The sequence below is a fragment of the Hemitrygon akajei genome, chromosome 27 (genome assembly GCF_048418815.1).
Source record: "Hemitrygon akajei chromosome 27, sHemAka1.3, whole genome shotgun sequence".
Classification (NCBI taxonomy): Eukaryota; Metazoa; Chordata; class Chondrichthyes; order Myliobatiformes; family Dasyatidae; genus Hemitrygon; species Hemitrygon akajei.
In genome coordinates, this window is record NC_133150.1 from 37,211,430 (window position 1) to 37,234,507 (window position 23,078).

Below are 23,078 nucleotides of genomic sequence, written 5' to 3' on the forward strand. Positions count from 1 at the left end.
GCTTATGCATGTTCATTTTGTGTTTTAGCAGCTCGCCATGTGGTCTGAAAACTACATAGATTCAATGATAGTATATAGCAAATGCAAGGTTTTCAATAAAAACTATAATGCTAAAGAATGAATTGATGTTCACTTGTCTGCTTCTCAGCAGAGTATTCTGTACTATTGTGCTAAGTGCTAACAGTGTCGATGTCAGTCTTCACAATTTCCAACTATGTAACTGATGAGAAAGCAGAAAAATTATAGGATTGTGGCCAAGATCAGTTTTTTTTTGTAAATGGAGAGAGAATAATGTCTTTGTCATAATAACAACAATATTGCAAAGCAAAGTGAATATTCATTGAAGACAAGATTCTAAAATGTACCACAGAGTCTTAGTTCACAGGAAAATTCAAAAGAGGGGGAAAAAAGCAAAATACATTGTAAAATAAAAACAGAAAATATAGAGCAGATCTGTGGAGTTAATATTTCAGAGCAGTGACCCTTCATTGAAACTGGAGAAATTTCAAAATCCAGGAAGAGAGAAATAATGTGATCGTCTGAAGCCCAAGGGAGACTGAAAGACATATGGTAGTGCCAGCTGGCAAAAGTAGTGAAGGTTTATTAATCATAGTATATCTATAGGAGACTTGTAGAAGGAAAGAGAGAAATGCAGTTAAGCAACTGAAGTATAAAACACTAACTGCTGGACATATTCAGCAAGTCAGACAGAATCTGGAGAGCGATAAAACAGTGTTCCAAGTTGACTGAGCAGTTAAGATGCAAACTGTAATGCCTTGCTATCTGAAATTGTCAAATTCAGCATTGTTGCACCATGAGGGCTGTGAAGCATCAGATTACATTTACGTTTAAACAATATAAGAAGTCAAAGACAAAGTGTGATGGAGAATTAAAGTAACAAGCTTAGGGTCACTATCACAAATTGTAAGTCATATCTATATCCTGACTAGTAAAATGTCCTTATAATTGGTAATTGAGAAGTCCTGTGATCTTGGATAAAGAATGAAATGGCAGGTTTAGACTGAGAATTCTGGAATTTAAGGTTCTTACTAGGTAAAGCTCAACTGCTAATGATAAATCAATTAAACTTAATGAAAGAAATTAATAGATCAAAATTTGAAGAATGTAGATACATTAAAGTCTGAAGGAAATATTCATAAATTTAAAAATACTGAAAATAACTGCTAATAAAAAACAATATTTATAAAATTGCACTTTGTGAAATACTTACGGATTCTTATAAAATAGTTTGCAGAATTAATAATTAAGTTGATGCATCATTAGATTTCTTTCACCTTCCATGGTTTTCATGCCGTGGACAGCCAGAGGTGTTTGTATTGACTAAAAATCTTTCTTGATCCAATGAAATGGCACTTAATTTGCACAATGCCATGTAGGGATCGCACTATCTGCTGTGAAAAGTCAAAAATCAATGAATCTTGTAAAACTATGTTTCGAAAAGCCCTCCCTTTGATGCATAACATACAGATTCAAGAATTGCTTCAATTTCTCAGAATACAGATCTAAATTATGTACTGATGTCTCAAGTTTGCTATAGCTCTTGCATTTTGATCACATGTTTTTCTTTACCTACATTTTATGATTATCAGTCCATAGGCAAAATGCTGATCAAGAAGAAATACATGTTCATATAAGCCCAACTGATATTCTGGTTGATTCATGATCCCCAGGTGCAAGAATAAGCTCATCTGTTCTATTTTTCTTACATCACTGAGTTTCTATTTGTCACATGAAGACAACATGTTATTAAAGTTTAATAGAGGCAGCTTACTTTGTTTCAAAATCACATCAGAATAATAAGGTCATCCTTACAGCTGAGGGCGGTCACAATTACTTAATTTCGCAGTTCAGCCAGTATGAAAATGTTAAGACAGGCCTTTCTTTTGTGGGTAAGTACAGAACTGAAGAACAAACCAGTTCCTGCTGTGACTCATTTATTGGCAACTGGGTGCAAGAATTAAGCAGCTGGCAAAGAAAATTAATAAAAATAGAATATGGTGGTGGAGTGGTGGAAAAACCTTGGAAGATGTTGTGTTTAAGTCAAGTCACTTTTTATTGCCATTTCAACCATAAACTGCTGGTACAGTACACAGTAAAAACGAAACAACGTTCCTCCAGGACCATGGTGCTACATGAAACAGTACAAGAACTACACTAGACTACAGACCTACACAGGACTACATAAAGTGCACAATAGAGTGCAGGGCAGTACAATAACTAATTAATAAACAAGACAATAGGCACAGTAGAGGACAAATTTCAGTATAATAATAAATGATGTAGATGTCAGTCTAGACTCTGGATATTGAAGAGTCTGATGGCTTAGGGGAAGAAACTGTTGAACAGCCTGGTCATGAGAGCCCGAATGCTTTGGTACCTTTTGCTAGATGGCAGGAGGGAGAAGAGTTTGTATGAGGGGTGCATGGGGTCCTTCACAATGCTGTTAGCTTTGCGGATGCAGCGTGTGGTGTAAATGTATGTAATGGAGGGAAGAGAGATGATCTTCTCAGCTGACCTCACTATTCGCTGAAGAGTCTTGCAATTCGAGACGGTGCAATTCCCAAACCAGGCAGTGATGCAGCTGCTCAGGATGGTCTCGATACATCCTCTGTAGAATGTGAGGATGAGGGGTGGGAGACGGACTTTTCTCAGCCTTTGCAGAAAGTAGAGATGCTGCTGGGCTTTCTTTGCTATGGAGCTGGTGTTGAGGGACCAGGTGAGATTCTCCGCCAGGTGAACACCAAGAACGACAGAATACCAGGAATTTGTTCATTGCTAGATGCTAGGAGTATGACTTTTTTTTTCCCCTGTTTCTCTTAAAATCATTAACTTCAGCATCAAAATTGAAAATTTCAGAGTTTAACCTTTAACATTTACTACACAACATTTAAACTACAGCTTAAATACAGTATTCAATAACACTACTTCAGATAAATATAGGTTATTAAGAACTATCAAGCTAATACAATCATGCATCAAGCTTTCTGGAGGAAGCTTCTATCCTAATATATTTTTGTATAAATATTTGGATTGGATAGCAAAAGTTACCCTATTAAAAGTGGGACTATTAATTTCCACCTACTTATTATATCTTGTTTCAAATTTCAGCAAAAGTTATTTGTTGGGTCACATTATAGCATTGTTATCCACTCAATCCAGTAAGCAAGCTATTTTTACGGGCATTCTGCAATTTGTGAACACAAGATGGGCATGGGAATCACTGACATTCACGCGCCTCTCTGGGACTATATAAAATGTCATGTTCATATCTCCGTCGCAGAGTGTGATTAAGATTGGGAGCTCACAGCCACTGTAATCATAAAATGGTACATGAGATGCTGCATCAGGCTTACTTTAGGCTTTAGCAAAACAATGTACCCGTAATAGGTCAGAGGTGGATCAGAACAGGAATGAGATGTAGAACTAATGCGACAGAAAATTTCAGTCCTGGCTTTAAAACATCCAAGGACAGTTAAATAGCGAGATAATGAAGTAAGTCTTGGAAGAAGAACATTGGGAGATTTAGGAGTATTGTTATGGGAATGCATAACATGTTGAGACAGTTAAAATCTGAGGTGATCAAAAGTCAAATTCTAAGGAGCTAGATAATTTGGAGTTGAATGGAAGAAAATTACATGGGAATTTAACTGAAAAGATATTAAAAGTAAACATTGGTGCTTCCTAGACTATTAAGGCATAACTTCAAACATGTCACAGTAAAAAGTAAAATAACAGTAAATATATTAATTGTAACAAAAACCAAAGCCAATGGGTGTCAAAAGGGTAAAGTTCACATCTGTCACTGAAGATGCTAGTTCAGGTTGATAGAGGTCTATCATCCCTTCTTCAGGTCAGTGTTTAAAGCCTAACCGTCTTCAACTGCTTAATCAATGGTCCACCATCGTAAAGTTAGAAGTAAGGATGTTTGCTGGTAATTGCACAGTATTCAATTCTATTCACAATTCCTCAGCAAATGAAGCCGTCCACACCAGGATGTAATAAAACTAGGACAACACTTGAGCACAGGCTGTTAAATGGCAAATAACATTAACATCAGATAAGTGCCACACATGACCATTTCCAACAATGGTGAGTCTAAACTCCTTCTCATGACATTCCTCTACCGTAAGCATTCTGGGGAATCATGAACCAGTCATATCAGTGCTCTGGCTACAAGAGCAGGTCAGAGCTCAATTACTTTGAGCAAGTAACTCACCACAAAATTGCTGGAGTGTCAACTATCTACACTGCAGTTACTCACTTGTAATACTCCAGTGGCATCTCCCAAACTTGTGAGCTCTACCATGAGCAGGCATGAAAACATCACCACTTGGAGGTTCCCCTACAAGTCAAAAACCATCCTGATTTGGAATATTCTATTACTTCATTCCTATATTGACATTACACTGGGTCTAAGTAATGGAACTTCCTACCCAACAGCACTATGTAGATCTTCATCATTACAGTTGCAGAGTGTGATTCTCCATCTCCATCTTGGGTGCAATTGGGTATTAAAATAGAGGCTTCCCTGGCAATCTCCAGATCCTGAAGAAGAAACTTAAAAACTAAAAACAAATCTTAATGTGGTAAACTCCCGCCATGTCATGAATGTTTCCAAACACAGTATCAGCACATAATTGCAAATGCAATTATGGAAACAGACTGAGATAGTACACAGTTCTCACCAACATTAAAATATGTAAGATAAATATTTCAGAATCTGGACCACTTGAGTTTGAAAAAAATCTCTATTTTGCAGTACTTTAAAAAATAAATTTGAAAATGTTTTCAATTTACAACAACTGGAATAAGGTTTTTGGTTCATGAAAACGTTATAAAATTTATTATTTTCTTGAAAAGTGAAGGGATTAATCTTATTCCTTTCATTTATCTCTTCTCTCTTTGTTCTTTCTTATGTCTTTCTCTCACTTTTGATCCTCTGTTTTTACTCTGCCCTCTTTCTCTTGCCTCCTTTTTGTCTTGTCTCTCTTCTCTTTGTGTTATGTGCTAAAGTTGCAGTCCCTGTTACAGGCATGATCACCATTCCTGCTGCCAGTCTAGCTGGGGCCCAAATTGTCCAGACAGGAGCCAGCACAAGCACAACAAATAGCAGCCAGGGCACTGTAACGGTAACACTACCAGTCACTGGAAGTATGGTCAATGCAGGCGGTATGGTGATGGTAAGTTCAGTTTGAAGAATCATTTTAAATACTGTAAATCATAGCTTAAGTGCTTGCAGAACTTCTATTATTTGAATTATAACCAAATCTGTTTAAGATGAATCAAAAATCAAACTGCTTGAAAAATTGAGCAGGTCAGCATCTATGGAGGCTGAATTTTTCAGGTCAAAACCCTATATTAGTCTAACCCCACAGATGCTGCCTGGCCAGCTGAGTTCCTCCAGCAGTTTGTTTTTAGCTCTGTATTTCTGCATCTGCAGACTCTTGTATCTCTGTTTAAGATAAATGATAGTTTTCTACTCTTAAGACAAATCTATTTTGAATTATTAATCATCTATTACATTTGTAGATTGTGATATACTGTGTAATTATATCGGAACATGGGATTCCTTCCTGTGGTTCTAGTTTGATGCAGTTGTATAGTAAAGTAATATCATTACCTTCTTTACACAAGCAGTCGCTTTTTTTTTACTATAATTGAATGTGAAGATAAATGCAAATTTAATAATGGAATTTCTTATTTCATAAAGACAAAGGAATACTTGAAATGAATCTTTTAACATTCATTTAAAATGTACATTTTTAAAATACATCTTAGAAGCACAAGTTCAGAATTTGTGAAAGATGGAAGAACATTGATCTCGTTGAAATTTAACAGCAATGATCTGATTCCGCTTAGCATCTTCAACTGAAGCTGTGTCCTTATGAAAACTGCAGATCTCCCCAGATATTTTATATGGTCTCTTATTTCCCAAAAGTATTGCATCAGTTTCTGTTTCTGCTGCTCTACTTTTTAGAAAACCTAGTTAATGTTGGTGAAATTTATTTAAAGTTATATTATCCAAGTGAACAAGCTGAAGCCAGTGAATCTTGCCAGTGGCTGGATCTTTGTCATAAACCTGCATTTCACCTTTACGTGACTTTTTAGAGCTCTGTGCCATAGCTGTTGGTGAAGAATTTTCATTCAAGGCTTAACAGGAACACCTCTTGTTTAATTCCTAAGTTATGAAAAAAATAATTTGTCATTAATCTATATTGAATATACAATATACACATTACAAAATTGTCATTTGTACATGAGAGCAAGCTATCTTCTCTTAACAATCTTTCCATTGGCTGTTAATGATAATTGATGCAGATGGTACCAGGGGCGAGCACAGTTCCAGCTATGCAGAGAATTCCCTTACCAGGTGCAGAACTACTGGAAGAAGAACCGCTATATGTAAATGCTAAGCAGTATCATCGAATCCTAAGAAGAAGACAGGCAAGAGCCAAGCTAGAAGCAGAAGGCAGAATCCCAAAAGAAAGGAGAGTAAGCTATGTCATTTAAATTGCATGTTGAAATCTACTTTCTAAGATGAATAAAATTTTGCCCCAAATTAAAATTTCCTCTATGGTGGGTAAATTATATCACCAAGTGTTGTGATGTGTGTTTAGGTAGAAACATTTAAATAATCATATTTTGGGAGTCCAGAAATTAAAGAGCACATGTTTATTCTATTGTGGTGCTAGGAATTGGCACATACTGTCTTGCAAGTTATCAATAGTTTCGGTTATCATTCAAATATTTTATTTTTAATGCATGGGTATCATGAATATCTTTGGGCTCTTTAGATATTTTTCTAAAATGGCACATTTTTAATGTATGTACATCCAGAGGTCAAAAATTTTATACACTATACATAGCAAAAAGATGATACTTCATTTCATGGTAACAAACTGTTCAGCCTATTTAGTTTGTTGTGGTAGAACTACAAACTTTGTAGTTTATAGACATCTAAACAGTTGAGACACTGTAAGAAAGCCAACCAGGGAATGAGTTATCTTGCATCAAGATAATGGCTAAGGAGTAGGTTCGATAAATGACATCTGAGTAAACGATTCCCTGGGAAGTAATGATCTTAGCATGATAGAACTTTGTATTCAATTTTGAAAATGAGAAACAACCATGCTTAACTTGAAAAAAGTGAATTGTATTGGAATGAGAATAACATTGGCTAAAGTGGATGAGACAGATTAGCAGACAGGACCATGGGTAAATGGAGCAGGTAATAAAGAAGGTGATTTCATGATGCTAAACAAAATATATTCCAATTGGGGAAAGATTTTCCAGGGAGAGTTGAACAAAGCAAGGCTAGTCAAGGAACTTCATGGGGGTTTTAAGCTAAAAACATATGGGAAGGGAAAAGTTGGAGACCTGAAGACTGGGATAAATTCAAAATCTAGCCAAGGAAAATAAATTGAAGGCAAACAAACTAGGAATATAAAAACATACAATGCATTTACTTTAAGTATATGTAAAAAAAGGGAGGTACAGATGAATTTAAACTCCCTTAGAGAATTAGACAAGGGGAAAATGTTATGGGAACCAAAGCTAAGTCAGGGGAGTTACACATATATTTTGCATCAATCTTTATTGTAGAAGATACACAAACATCACAGAATGATGTCGAGGAAGAATTAAATACCCTTACTATATAAAAGTAACATTTGAAAACTAATGGGGCTAAAGGCCAGTAAGTCACTTGACTTGGCTGCATCCTAGGATACCAAAAAGTGGCTTGGCACTTCAGAAAAGCATAACTTATGCTCTCTGTTTAGAATGTTAAAACCAAAACATCCTATTAGCATCCTGGTGGAAAAAGCTTTATCCCATAAATTATCTGAAACACTAAACATTAGAGTTGTAGCACCTGTCTGCTGAGCACTAAGAAATAAGTCTACTTGCAATACCTAGCAGCCTTTCATATGCTGTGAACTACATGTATATTAATGTAGTAGATGTTCACTGAACAGTGCAAGACATCTGATGTTACAGAACAGGTTAATATGTTTAGGTACTTTATCTTAAAGTTCATTCTGCTAATTCAACATCTGCATTTCGAGCAGAATTTAAGTGTTCTTTTAGGCATCATTGGACTCTACAAATATTGCCATCGGACTTGTCAAGTAAATTGTTTGTTAGTTGTGTATATGACACGCTTGTATTAGCCATCCCAAAGTGATTCTCGCTCCTTCCGAGTTCAGCTGCCTTTATGTGTGGACTTAAAATATAGGTTGCCTGCATCTGAAGGCTTTCTTCATCTCTGAAATGTATGGATATTGTTCATTAATTTTACAGAAATATCTCCATGAGTCACGTCATCGCCATGCAATGCAACGAAAGCGTGGAGAAGGAGGACGCTTTTTTTCTCCCAAGGAGGGTGATGAGATAGTATGTTATGGTTTTTGAATATCTGTGTTTTAAAACAAAGATTTATATTCTCTAGCAATGACTTTCAGACTTTCCCTGGCACACCAAATCAAAGAATTTATAAAGGCAATGATGCCTTCCTAGTTATAATTACCTGTGCAGATAATAATACCTAAAATGTGCTTATAACTTGTGTGATCACTTTGGTTGGGCAGGCTGTGGCTCATTTAGCATCATGTTATAAATTCTTAGAAATTCAGGTCAAGATCCATGACTGATAACTGTATTTAGCATGAAGTAACCCTATACCAATGAGTAAAGGAATAAACTTGCACCTAGTATGTTTAAATTGTATTTATTTGATTAGGGCAGATCAAATTCTACATCATGAGAATCCTGGCTGGAAAGTTAGATTTAAGTATGACAGTCAGACCTCGTAAGTTGGAATAATGAAGTTCAATGTATCCCATTTATAGCAGGTGTTAGCTGTGGTGCAGCATTTCTGCAGGTTGTGTTAACACGTGTGCCTTTTTGGATTTATGAAAATTCAAATTCTAGATATAGTTCTATTTAAATATCTCATTTTTGATAAAGTCTGCAATATATCTAAAACAGCCATGATAAAACATATAAATGGCTTGTTGGAAGCAGACAGTGGCACCAAATTTTTCAGGAGAATTCATGTGAAAATTCAGGTGTTAAAGGATGCCCTCCTTTAAGATTAAGTTTGTTTTTTAAAAAAGTCAATATTGTTATTCCTTTGACTTTAAGTTTCTCATTTTATTTTGTGTGAACTGTGAATGGTGACAACACATCCTGGGGGTTTGGTTTAAATGTGCTATCTCTGAAACAATTAAATTCACATTTGGGTACCGTTTTAAAAATATGATTAACTTATTATTTCATTTGCGGTTTCAGTAATGCCCTCCAAGAGCACAGCTAATTCTGAGCTATTTTAATCTTGCCACCAAACTTGTCAGGGTACTGATGCAAAAATAAATTACTGTACAGCATACAATTCATTATTTTGTATAATAATTATGTCCCTTTTAGGCCAGAACTGACCTTTATTTTTGGATTGGCAAGCTTATCCACAAGGGCATACTTAATTACCCTCTCATCAGAAAAATAGTACATTTCTTGGGTTTCTGAAAAGTGATAAAATTTAAGATGTTTCATTCAAAAACAATTACAGCTTGGAGCAGGAAACTGTTTCAAGTCAATCGTAATTCATCATAATTTCAATTTACTTGTGTTTTTAATAGTGATATTTTGTGAAATCTTAGCCTAGCTTGAGAAGTTGTATAGAACAACTCATGGACTTTTTTATCTGGCAGTCAATATCTCTATTTTCCTTAACTTTGACCTACATATAAAAGGAAAATAAATTGCATGTGCTATCAGCCTAAAATAATAACTGACAATAATACGTATACAGCAGGTCCGTCAACATCTGAAGAACAGATAGGTGACATTTCTGATACAGTCCTGGCATCAGAATTGGTTCTTTTAAGCAATTAAACATTTTGATACTTCTTTCTTTTTATAAAGGTCATCTCAGTCAGGCTGTGAAAAGACGTAAGACAGAGAGAAGGTGAGTAAAACAGCTTGTAAATAGTAGGAAGTGTAGTGGATATAATCACAGAAATATGGTTTGGAGCATATTAGACAGTCTAGTTCTGAAATTGGAGTTTGAATTAGGAGGCTAAGCTTGATAGAAACACTTGGCAACAATGATTAGATGAATAACGTTCAGGAAATTCACTGGATGAGGTTGTTGTGGCAATGGCACAGCAAAATCAGGTATATCAACAAATTAGCAGTGTCGAGTAATAGAGTTGACTTATCTGCTGTTGGCATCTCCAGTACAAAGAAAGTTGATAGTGGTGTACAACATGTGAGAAAGTTCAAAACTGTGGAAAGTAAGGTGGGAGTAAAGGATGGGAAAGGTAATCTCAACGTGGCATGAGACGAGAGGAAAGGTAATCGAAAAGTAAGTTGAGATAATTGTGTCTCTATAAAAGTGAAGAGTCAGGTTGTATGCTTTGATGAAATATAATGATGGAGGCCAGTCTAGCATCTGGAAAATTAACTGGGGTAGGAAGATTATATCGTTATTATTGTGCTCACAGGTAAGAATGAGGACATTAATTAGATATGATCAAACAGCCTGTTGACAGCAATGAGGGAAAACCTTGGTGGAGGAATAGGATTCATCCGCTCAATTTAACAAATGAAATGAAAAGTATTCATAAACTGACAGAAATAAATAAGCAAATTTAATTCAAATTCTTAAACAGTTTAACTCAGGAGGAGAATGCTTGACTCTTTGAAAACGCTTGACCAGTTGTTTATGTGTGATGATTATAATCAAAATACCATCTGGAACAGGACAGATTATTCTAGAAACTTCCCATGCAATGAATTATCAAAGTGGGAAAGGGTAGTGGAGTTTGGAAGCAATGCAGGGAGCTGGCACAGGCAAAATGGTCTGAATGACCTCACCTGATAGTTTAATGGGAAAAGAGAAAATGGAAATAGTAGTAACTGGTATTCTTTGTAACATTGAGACTGATTGGTAAAACAAAAGGTATTGGCATCAATGAGAATGATGTCAATATGAAATCAGTCAAAATCCACAAAGTAAAATAATGTTTTGTAAGAAGTTTGCATCCTTCACAAATTCTTTTTAATTTTTAAAAAATTTTTACTTGAATGTAATGTTCCCTGGGTTTAATAAGAAACATTATTTCCATTTTTTCATACACAAAATGCTGGAGGAACTCAGCAGGCCAGGCAGCATCTATCTATGGAAAAGGCGGTTTGGGCCAAGACCCTTCAGCAGGACTGAAACACTGACTGTGCTCTTTTCCAAAGATGCTGTCTGACTTGCTGAGTTCCCCCAGCATTTTGTGAGTGTAACTTGGATTTGCAGCATCTGTAGATTTTCTCTTTTTTTCCATTTTCCGAGTTATTTTGCCTTGTTTCTCTTGCTAAAGTAAATCAGATCACTAAATTTAATGTACTAAATGACCTTTTATGGAGCATGCATTCACCTTCACTCTCTGTCAACAATAGTTACTGTGAAGCTGGTTTATGTGACTTCATGTCACTAAATTTGTTTGTGTAGGAACTTTTTCTTAATCTCGTTTGTTATGGTTTAATGTCAGATGAGAATGTGACTTCTGATTGTTGTCACGTTGGAGTAGCTAGCTATATAAGAATGCAGCACGTGATGGGTTCTAATTATATGTAGAATGGATTATCTTTTCTCAAGTGCTGTCTAGTCCATTATCGAATGCCTCATTTTTCCATCTGTAAGACCCCTTTGTTTTTTGAAGAGCTAGGCACAAGTTCTACTTAATATTGCTAGCTCTCAAGTTGTACACAACCAGACTAAATACTGAGTATTTTATCTGTATTTTTTAGCATAAATAAATTTGGTTATTTTGAGATATTCAAAATTAAAATCTTGCATGAATGCAATATACAAGTTAGCACGTAGAGGGCTCATCATTAGTTCTGGGCAGTATTATGTTATATGGAAATCTCAATTAGTACAGTTTTCCTTTCAGAAACTGCATTTTTTAAATTAAAATAATATATTTAAAAATTTAAGCTTAATTTTTCACAAAGGTGAATACAAAATCAGTGTAAGAATAAAATGCATGCTTAAAGATGTAACTTTTAAAGTATAAAAAGTAGTATAACAAGTCTGGGTCAAGAGTTAGAAACAAAAAGATGAGGATTTTAGATTTCCTAGAGAAACGAAGAGCAGGGTTATATGTATTAATTGAACTATTTTAGGTAGAAGTTCACAGAAGATATACAACAGTAACAACACAGATTTTAAGTCAAAAACAATGTCTTTAGAACTCATTGAGTACAGTTACTGAAAAAATGTGTTTAAAAACTTAGCTCTAGCTTCAGAAGATAAACTCTGCAGTTGTAAATCTGGTTCTTGAATAAGTTGAGCAAGTTCCATGAAATAGTTGAGAAAAATGTCAACTATTAAATTTTGTTATACTTCTAAATATTTCTGACATTCAAAGTTATTAAAGTCAAAATTAAAACTTGTATACTATTAAAATAAATCTTTATTGAAACAAACATAAGAGTCCAGTGCTGGAGAACAGCCAAGGAAGGAGCTGCTACCAAAACTCAACCAGCAAGTTTTAGATTTTGCACTGAAAAGAACATTTTGTAGTTTGTTCCACACTCAATTGTCAATGTTTTCCAACAAGTTCTAGTTCAATGTTAACGTGAACCTATGAAGTCAAAAAGCAATGCTACTACTCAGTTCAACATCAGCTTTCTAATTGATGCAGCAAATGATCTGGTACATATTAACATTTTTAAGTTTGTTTGCTGCATATCTTAGAAGGGATTATTTTGAGAAATACTTGAATTATTAGTGAACAGGTATAAGTGTAAATAAATAGTGCAGAAGCTGATGTCATTAAATCTTAAAAGTAGTTTATATTAAGTCACTCAGCTTGTGGTAATGTGATGAAAATATTTTTTCTTGCTGTTTATTTGCATCAGAGCATAAGGTGAAACTAGTTCTTTAAACTCAATGTGTTCTGTAAATGCCTGTGAGTTTAGAGAGCTAGGTAGAAATTAGAAACTGATTAAAAGCAGATAATCAAAGTTAATTAATTGGATATTTTAATGCTAGTTTTTATAGACCCTGTTATAATCAGGGAATGAAAAGCCAATATAGATAAACAAAGCATTAGATGAGTCATGCATACTGGGGATCATATGACTGACACAAGCTAGACTTCCCACTCTGCACAGTCAGCAAGCATTATATCAAACCAAATGAGTGAGTGATTTCCTCACACTGACAACACATGATGGCTCTGACCATCAAACATGATTCTGTGTTACTGTTGTGGAGAACAATAAGAGTATAGCATCAGTTTGAATCAGAATATATTTAATTGTTTCTTCAAACTGTTAATATTTTCAGAGAAAGAAAACAATCTGCATTCACATGACAGAAATTTATTTTAGCTGTGGTGCCAAATTCTGAAGATTCCCTTGCCTTGTTCATTTTCACAGGGCCACTTGCTATCCTCAACTCAGTGGCTGCAGTTGATCACTTTCAGGGACATATTTTCCAGGAAATACTCGAGTGATTCCTGCTCCTTGTCAAATTGAGAGGGATGGGAGAAATTCTTTAGTAAAGACGATGGATCACAACAAACAGCATTTGTAATCAAACTTTGGAGTGACCATATAGAGGTGTATAAGAGTATGAAAGGCATTCTTTCAAAGGAGTAGCTAAATTGGAAATCCCAACAGATGTAGGAATTGCATTGTGTCATTGTCCATTGATTGCAATGTGAGTGACATGTCACCCATGATGACCACTAGCTTGAAGAGCTACTACTGCTAGCCAGTATCACTGCACTGTTTATTTTGTGATTACATTGCTGGCTAACTCCGGATCTAACCAGCTTGTATGACTTAGAGAGAGTCTGTGGTTCTTAAAGGAGTACAAGTAGAACTGTGCTGAGTCTAGGAAAGATGTATCATGTACTGCCTCAGAAAACTTCGAATTTTGTGGTGTATGATAGAATGCACTCCTGTGAAAGTAGTTAACGGTCAATGAACGCACATTGAAGTTCCAGATCCTGTCAACTACTTAATCTCTGCTTCTCATTTCACTTTATTCCCATAACTCTTAAATTGTCTTATGAGAAAAGGTTGAACAAGCTAAGGCTTTTCTTCTAGGAATGACCTGATAGAGGTGTAATAGAGTATGAGAGGCATAGAGTGGACAGTTAGCACCTTTTTCACCAGGGCGACAATAGCCAATACTAGACCATATCAGTTTAAGGTGAGTGGAGGTACGTTTAGGGGTGATGTCGGAGGTAGCATTTTTACTCATTTCTGTGCCAGCTTGAGTGGTTGGTACTTGAAAAACAATGCCAGAGATCATGATAGAGGCTGATACAATAGGGACACTTAAAAGACATTTGGGCATGTAGATGAAAGAAAAGTGGAGGGTTATGGACTGTGTTGGAGGGAAGATTTAGATTTATTGTTGAGTAGGTTTATAAAGGTCGGCACAACGGCATGGGCTAAAGGCCCTGTACTATGCTGTACCATTCTATTTTCTATAATTCACTGCATGACCACAGTGAATGCCCTAATGCACTCCTTGTCCTGTTCTGGGTCTGCAAATTGCAGTTGTGGCTGCAGCTGGAAAAAGTGCAACTCTTCAGTGACAAGATCTTTATTGAAACATCTAACACGGCTTCAAAGTTTGGGTAGAGAATAGTTTTCTGAGCATTTAGTGACAGTACATTGTTCTGATTAAAACCCCTCTACCATACATTGCCCTTATAGACAACTTGTCCTGCTGTAAATGTATTCTGCTTATTCTGCTGTATATGCTGGGTTCCAGGGAGAATGCCAATTACAGCAGCCACTTTTGACATCGGCTAGTTTATATCGAGGCTTGAAATAATTTTTCCAGTCACTGTCATCACAAAACAACAATAGAAAGCACCTATTGTAAGATTATAACAACAACTACCACAAATCAACTAGGAGCTAAGTGATTTATGATCATTTTTAAACAGCACAAGTGAGAGTCACTTCTGTTGTTGAAATTTTTATCAGTCATTCAAGGTTAAGAGATGATTTCGCCTCACTATTGAGGTCAAAACAATGTTGCATATATTCACTCAGTGCTCACCACATGTGCAATAATGGCATTTCAAATATATCAGGTGACATTTAACGCACTGTAGTGGGCCATCGTCACCATTTTGAATTCAAAGAGCACTTGCAATGGTCCCAATGTTTTTAATCAGACATCTTTACCCTTAGCATTAATGTTTTTTTCAGTACTGACGGATCTGCTGTATGTTTCCAACATTATGATTTTTATCAAATTTTATTGGCCAGACCCTAACCTCTTGTATCAGGTTAATGTAAACTTGCATATGCTGATACCCATATTTGAGAATTCATGCAATATAGATAACAGCTAATCAGTTGCAGTTTTAACTTGCCATCTTTTACAATTTTGAGTATATATAGTTAAAATATTGAAAGTTGTGCAAAATATTTTCTTCACTATTGGATTTTTACCCTTATTAAAAATGAAAATTCATTGACAGTTGCCTTTATGCATATTGAAAACCAACCCTTAAGGTTGTCAGCTGTGGTTTTTGTGACATTTATTTGTATATTTATATTTATTCAACAGCCTGAATGATTTCTGGGTAGGCTAGAGAAAAAATCAAAATAAGGTACAGTATTATTCTGTTACATTTGAAGCGTGAGGTACTTCCTTCACCCTGTACTCTTCTCATCAAATATTCTCCTACAGCACATTTTCAGCTGAATTACAATTGATGGGAAAGAAAGAAAGGACAAATCAATGTTTATATGCACTCTTTAATAAAACATTACTACTTTCACCATTTAAAAAAAATTGAATTAGCAATCTTGCAGTGTAATCCAGATACAGTACAGAATATGCCTTTCCAGCTCTTCGAGCCCCACTGTACAAGCAATCCCCCAATTTAATTCTAGCCCAATCATGGACAATTTACTGCGATCTATCAACCCATATGATTTTGGACTGTGGAAGGAAACTGAGGCACCCAGAGAAAGCCCAAGTAGTCACAGGAAAACGTACAAACTCCTTACAGGCAGCAGCAGGAATTAAAACCAGATCATTTGTACTGTAAAGCATCATACTAACCACTATGCTATCGTGCCACCCATCTGGGTTTCTTCAACTGAGATTCTAAAATAATCCAACTAATCATTGTTCTGAGGTTTATTAAAAATGCATGTAGCATGTAAATATTGTACTCTACTCTGATATGCAAACTTTTCCAAAAATACCTTTTCAATCATCAGTAATTCTAAATGCATATTCCTTGTTGGATTTATCAAAATAAAATTGAGCTCCCTCTGTTCACTTTACACCTTCAGACAGTGACTCTGTTTCTCTTGTTATTTTTCTTTGCCCTGATTGTTGATATCTAATTGACATCCTGGATATGTATAATCTTTATGCCAAGACTTGTATTCGCTTAAAAGAAATTAAGTAAAAGTTGAATCATTTCAAGGGGCTGTTCATACTTTGCGCATTACCAAGTCAGCTCCTGTCATTTATATTAGCTCTTGGAGCAATCACATATCCTCACTTAGTTCCTTCTGACCAAGTCTTTTTCATGTGCCCTTCAACTTCTATTGTCTTGCACTCATGGTATTTACTATAGCCAACCGACTTGCCAACCAACATGTCCTTTGGGATTGAGGAGGAAATCTGAGCTCCTGGGTGACAGGCACACAGGAAGATCATTGCAGATTCCATTAAGGTAGCACCATATGTTAGAGTTGGACCCAAATTGCTAGCAATAACAGTACAATTTACTGATTCACCATGCTACTGAAAATTTAAAAAAAACAAAAGTAGGAAGTCCTCAGCAGGTGCAACAGCATCTGTAGAGGATCAGAAGTCAGCATTTCAATTTGTAGGTCTCTCTAGCGCTAAGGCAGAGTTTAACACCTGAAACATTGATTGACATCTGTTTCTTACAAGAAACTTCCTCGTTTTGGATTTTGTGTGCACTGCAAAATGTTTTTGTTGCTATAAAAAATGGGCTTGTGGTTTTATGCTGCACTATATTGATCAATATATCGAATTATGTTGTTCTGATGTTGGTGATCCAGTAGATTTTTGTAATGATCAATAGATTCTGATTTGTAATCACGAGCCAACATCACAGTATTATCAAGCATTCAAATATTTAAATAGCAGAAGCTTTCAGAGCTTTCTTCATTGCAGAAAAAAAACAAGATTGAATCATACCTATTGAGTGAAATATCACAAGATTTGAAAACTTTTAAAGAGAAAATAGGCATGGATCACTAATGCTGGGTTTTGGTTCAAAAGCTTGATTGTTTTAAGTAAATTTAGTAAAGTGCATATAGGTATTAGCTCTTAATTTTAACAGTTAATAAAGATGGAGGAGTTGGGTGTAGAAATGGACAAATACACCCTAGAGGATAACAAGGGTCAAATAATAAGAGATCTTAGAGCCTCCCCAGATCTAGGCTTGTTCAAATCTTGGACCAGCCTATGTTTTTAATAGAGTTGCGCTTGTTTGGAAGAGGCATAAGTATTTAGAGAATGAATTTCAGCTTCTTGGAGGTAGCTTTATAAATTGAGACAGTGAACTGTTTTGGAAACTTGGAAACAAAGAGTAAAAGATGAGTTATTAATTGAGTTCTAAAATAAGTCAGAATTTTTACTGTCATAATAGAAGCTGTGAAGTAGGTTCAGCCCCCTGCGTAGTGAGAGCAAAAGTGCCAGGCAAGTATAAAACTCATCAAGATGGTGGCCAACTATGGAACAGAAGTTTCAGTATAGCTGGATAAAGTTTGATAACATGTTTTTGTGTAAAGGACTGAATGAGAGAGGGCAAAGTTTTGAGGAAGCCCAGAATTAAGGAAAAATATCAGAATATTCCCTGTCAATCAGCATCCCTTCTGTGACCACGTCTATCCTTTTTGTAGTGAGCTCTTAGGCCCTTCAGTTCAGCTCAAATTTTATAAATTGTGTTGACAATGTGTCAGTTTAATTTTCTTGAATATGTTGCATAAACATTATTGATGTGAATTCTTTACAAAGACTTATTAATCTCTTCCATGTTTTCCCCCTCCACAGAAACACCAGCAGCAGAGTGAAGAAATAATGGGTCAGGTGATCAGGGTGGCTTAAGTCTCTGCCTTGAGCTGTATTGAAACAAGAAATTAAAATTGACAGTCACTCCTCAGTCCACTATTCCTACATTGACTGCCTCATCTGCCTTCCTGAAACAAATGGAGTTTTTACACATGGACAAAACATGCCAATAGAGAAAGGACCTTGAATAACTTTGTAGGCCAAATGGAGGAAACCAATTTTAAAACTGTTTTCAATTTTGATGGTATGTAGTCTATATTAGTTCAGGATAGAGAAGGGGAAACTTCAAGGTTGTGGAGTACATCCTGTAAGTTCATAAGTTAATGAAGGACTCTGTGGAGAGGGGAAGGAGATATTATGGAATGTGTGGATTTAAGGTATCCTCTAGTGGCTGAATGGAGTGAGTTTTGTTAATCCATATGGTATGTTATTATGAAAACTACATGATTTTGTATTTTTTCCAGTGTTAATTAAGAGATTATGTGTTGTTTTTTTTTAAAGGAAACTTCATTCTGTGTACATGATGCAAATACTTGGTAAAATGTAGCAAAATAACACTGCTCCCTGAGACATTAGACCATTTTGGAAAATTAACAAGTTTATTTGTCAGAAAATACAAGTTTGGTGCAATCCATTGTTTTAAATATGTTTGTAATGTACCAAGTTTTGAAATGTGGCAATGTGTTATGGACATGTAAATGTAGCATAGGAGCTAACACTGAGTCATGCAGAACTAGGTAGCCTCAACATAGGCACAATTATACATTCAGCAAAGAAAACCCACAGATGGTGGTGTAGTGGCATTAGCACCTAGCTTAGAGGCAAATGGTTCCGAGTTTGAATCCAGCTGGCCCCTTGCACGCTTTCCATCCGTGCTGGGTTGAGCAGTGAGCTAGCAACTCAGCCTCCAAAAAAGGTCAAATGCTGTAGAAACAGCAAAAATGCTGTCTGATGTGCCACAGGGCATGAAAAAGGAACAACAAAGAGAACCTAGAGTATTTACCTACAGTTCTTCTTCCTGCCTAATGTCTAATGTTGAGCAAAGGATGGCTACCTGTTTTCGTTGCAAGAGTGAAACTGCAGTAGGCTACCGCCAATGAACTGGCACTTCTGTAGAAGTTGTGCTTTGAGAGGAAGGAAAGATGAGATGTATCCTTAAATTCAAAATTAACTGTTAATAAAGCTCAATTGCCTTGGCCATGATTATACCTGCTACTATTATAGAACAAGTTCCACTTTGACATACCAGTTACATCCCAACATTTAGAGATAAAAAGATAGTGTGCTGTCTCCTTAAAGCTATTGCAAGTTGATTTAAGGTATATTGAGGGGTCAGAGCTCAAGAATTGCCCTACAAGAAACCATTGTTTGTATTTGACCAGGTGGTACTTGAGGACAGCAGAGCATAAACATGGAACCTTTAGCCTGAGGTTTTATTTAGTTTAAAAAACCACCAGAAATTAATTTTCAGATCCTTAAAGCAATACATTCCAAAACATGCAGGAATATTCTAAACAGCCAGATATTGCCATTTTACCCTTGCATCATTTAACTTTACAGTGACTGGGAAATACTGAAACTCAGTCTTAAGGGCTTTGTATATCAGGTAGAACATTTTAATTGTTGCTGATACTTTAAAGGTCATGCAGGTTATAAATATTTCAACCAATGCATTTAAATGAGCGCAACTTGTTTTTGTATATAGGTTACAGATTTATAATTTTATATACAGCATTTGGTTTGTAAGCATGAATTTCAATTTAGCTGTAGGAAAAGAGTACTGTGTACGTGTTTCAGCTAATAAAACTATGCCATTTTAGTAATTTAAAGCTTTTTTTAAAATATATAATTCTTGCTGGACTGTTTGCAATTTGAACCAAGAATTTTCTATTGCCACAGTTAGTTTAAGCAATTTAAAAATAAATGTCTTTATTTTCAGCTTTATCTTCAAATTCCTCTCCCATGCCCATAAATTTCTATGCCCTATATTTTTGAAAACAGTTGTTTCTGATAGTTATAGATTTGACAGTTCAATCTAGCTGGGTACCATCTTTGTTTTGGAAAAATGTCACCTAGGACATAAATTTTACCCATCATCCTTGAACGGAATTGTTTCTTTGCCCATTTAAAAAAAAACTGGACAAAATGCATTACGTAGTTTAAATATACAGTGTTTGATGGATACCATACTATTAAGTCCATTATCCAATTATATTTAAATAACTAGCTGTGATGGGTTAAATTTAAAATGCATTTGTTTATGTGTTTGGCTTCTGAATCCCAGCAAATTAACCACAATTTCACCATTCACCAGGTTTTCTACCAACTTGTGCAATGTTATCCACCTCAATTATTAATGAACCAATTGTTCATTATGTAATACTACATTTGGAATTCATTGTAGGTTCAAGATGTGGGTTCTATAAAGAGCAAACAAGGTTCAAGGATAGAAGACACGAGATTCTGTGGATGCAATAGAGACAGCTGCATATGTTGCCATCCAGTGGGATGAGTTGAAGAGCAACATTGCGGCAAAAATAAAAGGGTGATGAATACAGGACAGAAGATATTACATTTGAAAGCATGTAGTATATGGAATAAGGTAGATAATCTTGTAGCACAGTTAGAGATAGGCAGGTATAATTTTGCATGAGTTGTGGCTAAAAGAAGATTATAGTCTGGAGCTTTAACATCCAAGGATGCATGTTGTTTTGAAAGTACAAGCAGGTAGGCAGAGGAGTGGGTTGGCTGACTTTAAAAAAAAAATCTTAAGGAAGAGATGACATAGGATCAGAAGATACAATATTGTTGTGGGTAGAGTTAAGAAACAGTTTTTAAAAAAAGACCCTGATGGGAGTTATATACAAGCCTCCAAACAGTAGCCAAGATATGGGCTGCAAATTATAATGGGAAATAGAAAAGGCATGTCAAAGGGGCAATGTTACAATAAGAATAAAAGAATCAATCAGGTTTAATATCACCAGCATATGTCATGAAGTTTTAACTTTACAGCAACAGTAGAATAAAAAACATTAAATAAAAAAGCAAGTATATCTATTAAAGTAAGTAGTGCAAAGAAAAACAAAATAGTGAGGTAGTGTTCATGGGTTCAATGTCCCGTTAGAAATCAAATGGCAGAGGGGAAGAAGCTGTTCCTGAATCGCTGAGTGCACCTCCAGACTTCTGTACCTCCTTCCCGACAGTAACATTGAGAAGAGGGCATACCCTGCATGGTGAGGGTCCTTGATGATGGGTGTTGCCTTCCTGAGGCACTGCTCCTTGAAGATGTCTTGGATATTACGAAGGCTAGTACCCATGATAGAGCTGACGAATTTTACAGCTTTCTGCAACTTACTTCAATCTTGTACAGTAGCCCCTCCCATTCCCCCCACCCACATTCCAGATAGTGATGTAGCCTTTCAGAATGTTTTCCACAGTACATTTGTAAGTTTGAGTGTTTCAGCTGACAAAGCCCAAATCTAATGAAATATAGCCGCTGTCTTGCCTCCTTTATAGCTGCATCAATGTTGTGTCCAACTTATATCCTTGGAGATCTTGACACCCAGGAACTTGAATTTGCTCACTCTCCACTTCTGATCCCTCAATGAGAATTGATGAGTTCCCTTGTCATACCCTTTCTGAAGTCCACAATCAGCTTTTTGTTTTTTGCTGATATTGAATGCAGGTTGTTGCTGCGACACCACTCAACTAACTCGCTCCTGTACGCTCTTTCATCACCATCTGAAATCCTACCAACAATGATTGTATCATCAGCAGATTTATAGATGGCATTTGTGCTATGCTTAGCCACAGTCATGGATGTAGAGAGAGTAGAGCAGTGGCCAAGTACACATTCCTGTAGTGCAACAGTGTTGATTGTCAGCAATTTGGAGACACTATTTCGAATCCACACAGATTGTAGTCTTCCAGTTAGGAAGCTGGGCATCCATTTGCAGAGGAGATACAGAGGCCTAGGTTCTGTAGTTTTTTGATCAGGACTGTAGGAATGGTGTTAAATGTTGAACTATAGTCAATAAACAGCATTCGGATAGGTATTTGCATTGTCCAGGTGATCCACGGCACCGTGGAGAACCATTGAGATCATGTCTGCTGTAGACTTACTGTGGCAATAGGCAAATTGCAGTGGGTCCAGGACCTTCCTGAGACAGGTGAAAGTAGATATTAGATCACTGGGAAAATGATGCTGAAGAGGTAGTAATGGAGACAAGGAAATGGCAGATGAACTGATAAGTATTTTGTATCAGTCATCACTGTGGAAGACTCTAGAAGTATGCCAGAAGTTCAAGTGAGTCCAGTTGCTATTACTACAGAGAAGTACTTGGGAAACTGAAAGATCTGAAGATCACCTGGACCAGATGGACTACACCCCAGCGTTTTGAATGGGCTAGCTCAAGAGATGTTGGAGGCATTAGTAATGATTTTTCAGGAATCACTAGATTCTGGAATGGTTCCAGATGACTAGAAAACTGCAAATATCACTCCACTCTAAGCAGGAAGGGAGGTAGAAAAAGAAATGAAATTGCAGGCCTGTTAGCCTGACTTAAGTGGTTGGGAAGATGTTGGAGTCTATTTTTAAGGATGAGGTTTTGGGATACTTGGAGGCATGAATTAAAAGAGACCATAGTCAGCATGGTTTCCTTTAGGGAAAATCTTACCTGACAGATCTGTTGGAATTCTTCAAGGAAATAACAAGCAGGATAGAAAAGGGAGAATCAGTGGATGTTGTGTACTTGGATTTTCAGAAGGCCTTTGACAGGGTGCTATACATGAGGCTGAAGGAGGACTTGGATAGATTAGGAGAATGCAAAAAAGTGGCAGATGGAGAAGTGTCAGGAAGTATATGGTCATGCACGTTGGTCAAAGGAATAAAAATGTCGACTTTTCTGAACAGAGAAATGAGATGCAAATGAACTTCAGAGTCCTCATACAGGACTCCCTT

At 36.2% G+C, this 23,078-nt stretch overlaps 1 protein-coding gene across 4 annotated transcripts in view; it reads left to right on the top strand.

The window, feature by feature from the left end:
* LOC140717258 (nuclear transcription factor Y subunit alpha-like) overlaps nt 1–19,941 on the top strand; it is a 45,828-nt gene extending 25,887 nt beyond the window's left edge. Inside the window, exons 6-11 of one of the 4 annotated variants that reach the window (XR_012096503.1) lie at nt 5,035–5,201; nt 6,340–6,513; nt 8,323–8,415; nt 9,946–9,988; nt 15,623–15,665; nt 18,101–19,941. Coding sequence is in view for 2 of the 4 variants with exons in the window: in XM_073030649.1 (XP_072886750.1) it covers nt 5,035–5,201; nt 6,340–6,513; nt 8,323–8,415; nt 18,101–18,154 (488 nt within the window). In the remaining 2 variants the exon portion in view is untranslated. The remainder of the gene's footprint in view (nt 1–5,034; nt 5,202–6,339; nt 6,514–8,322; nt 8,416–9,945; nt 9,989–15,622; nt 15,666–18,100) is intronic. The other 3 variants (XR_012096504.1, XM_073030647.1, XM_073030649.1) reach the window with 3 other exon arrangements.
* Nucleotides 19,942–23,078: the final 3,137 nt, after the last annotated feature.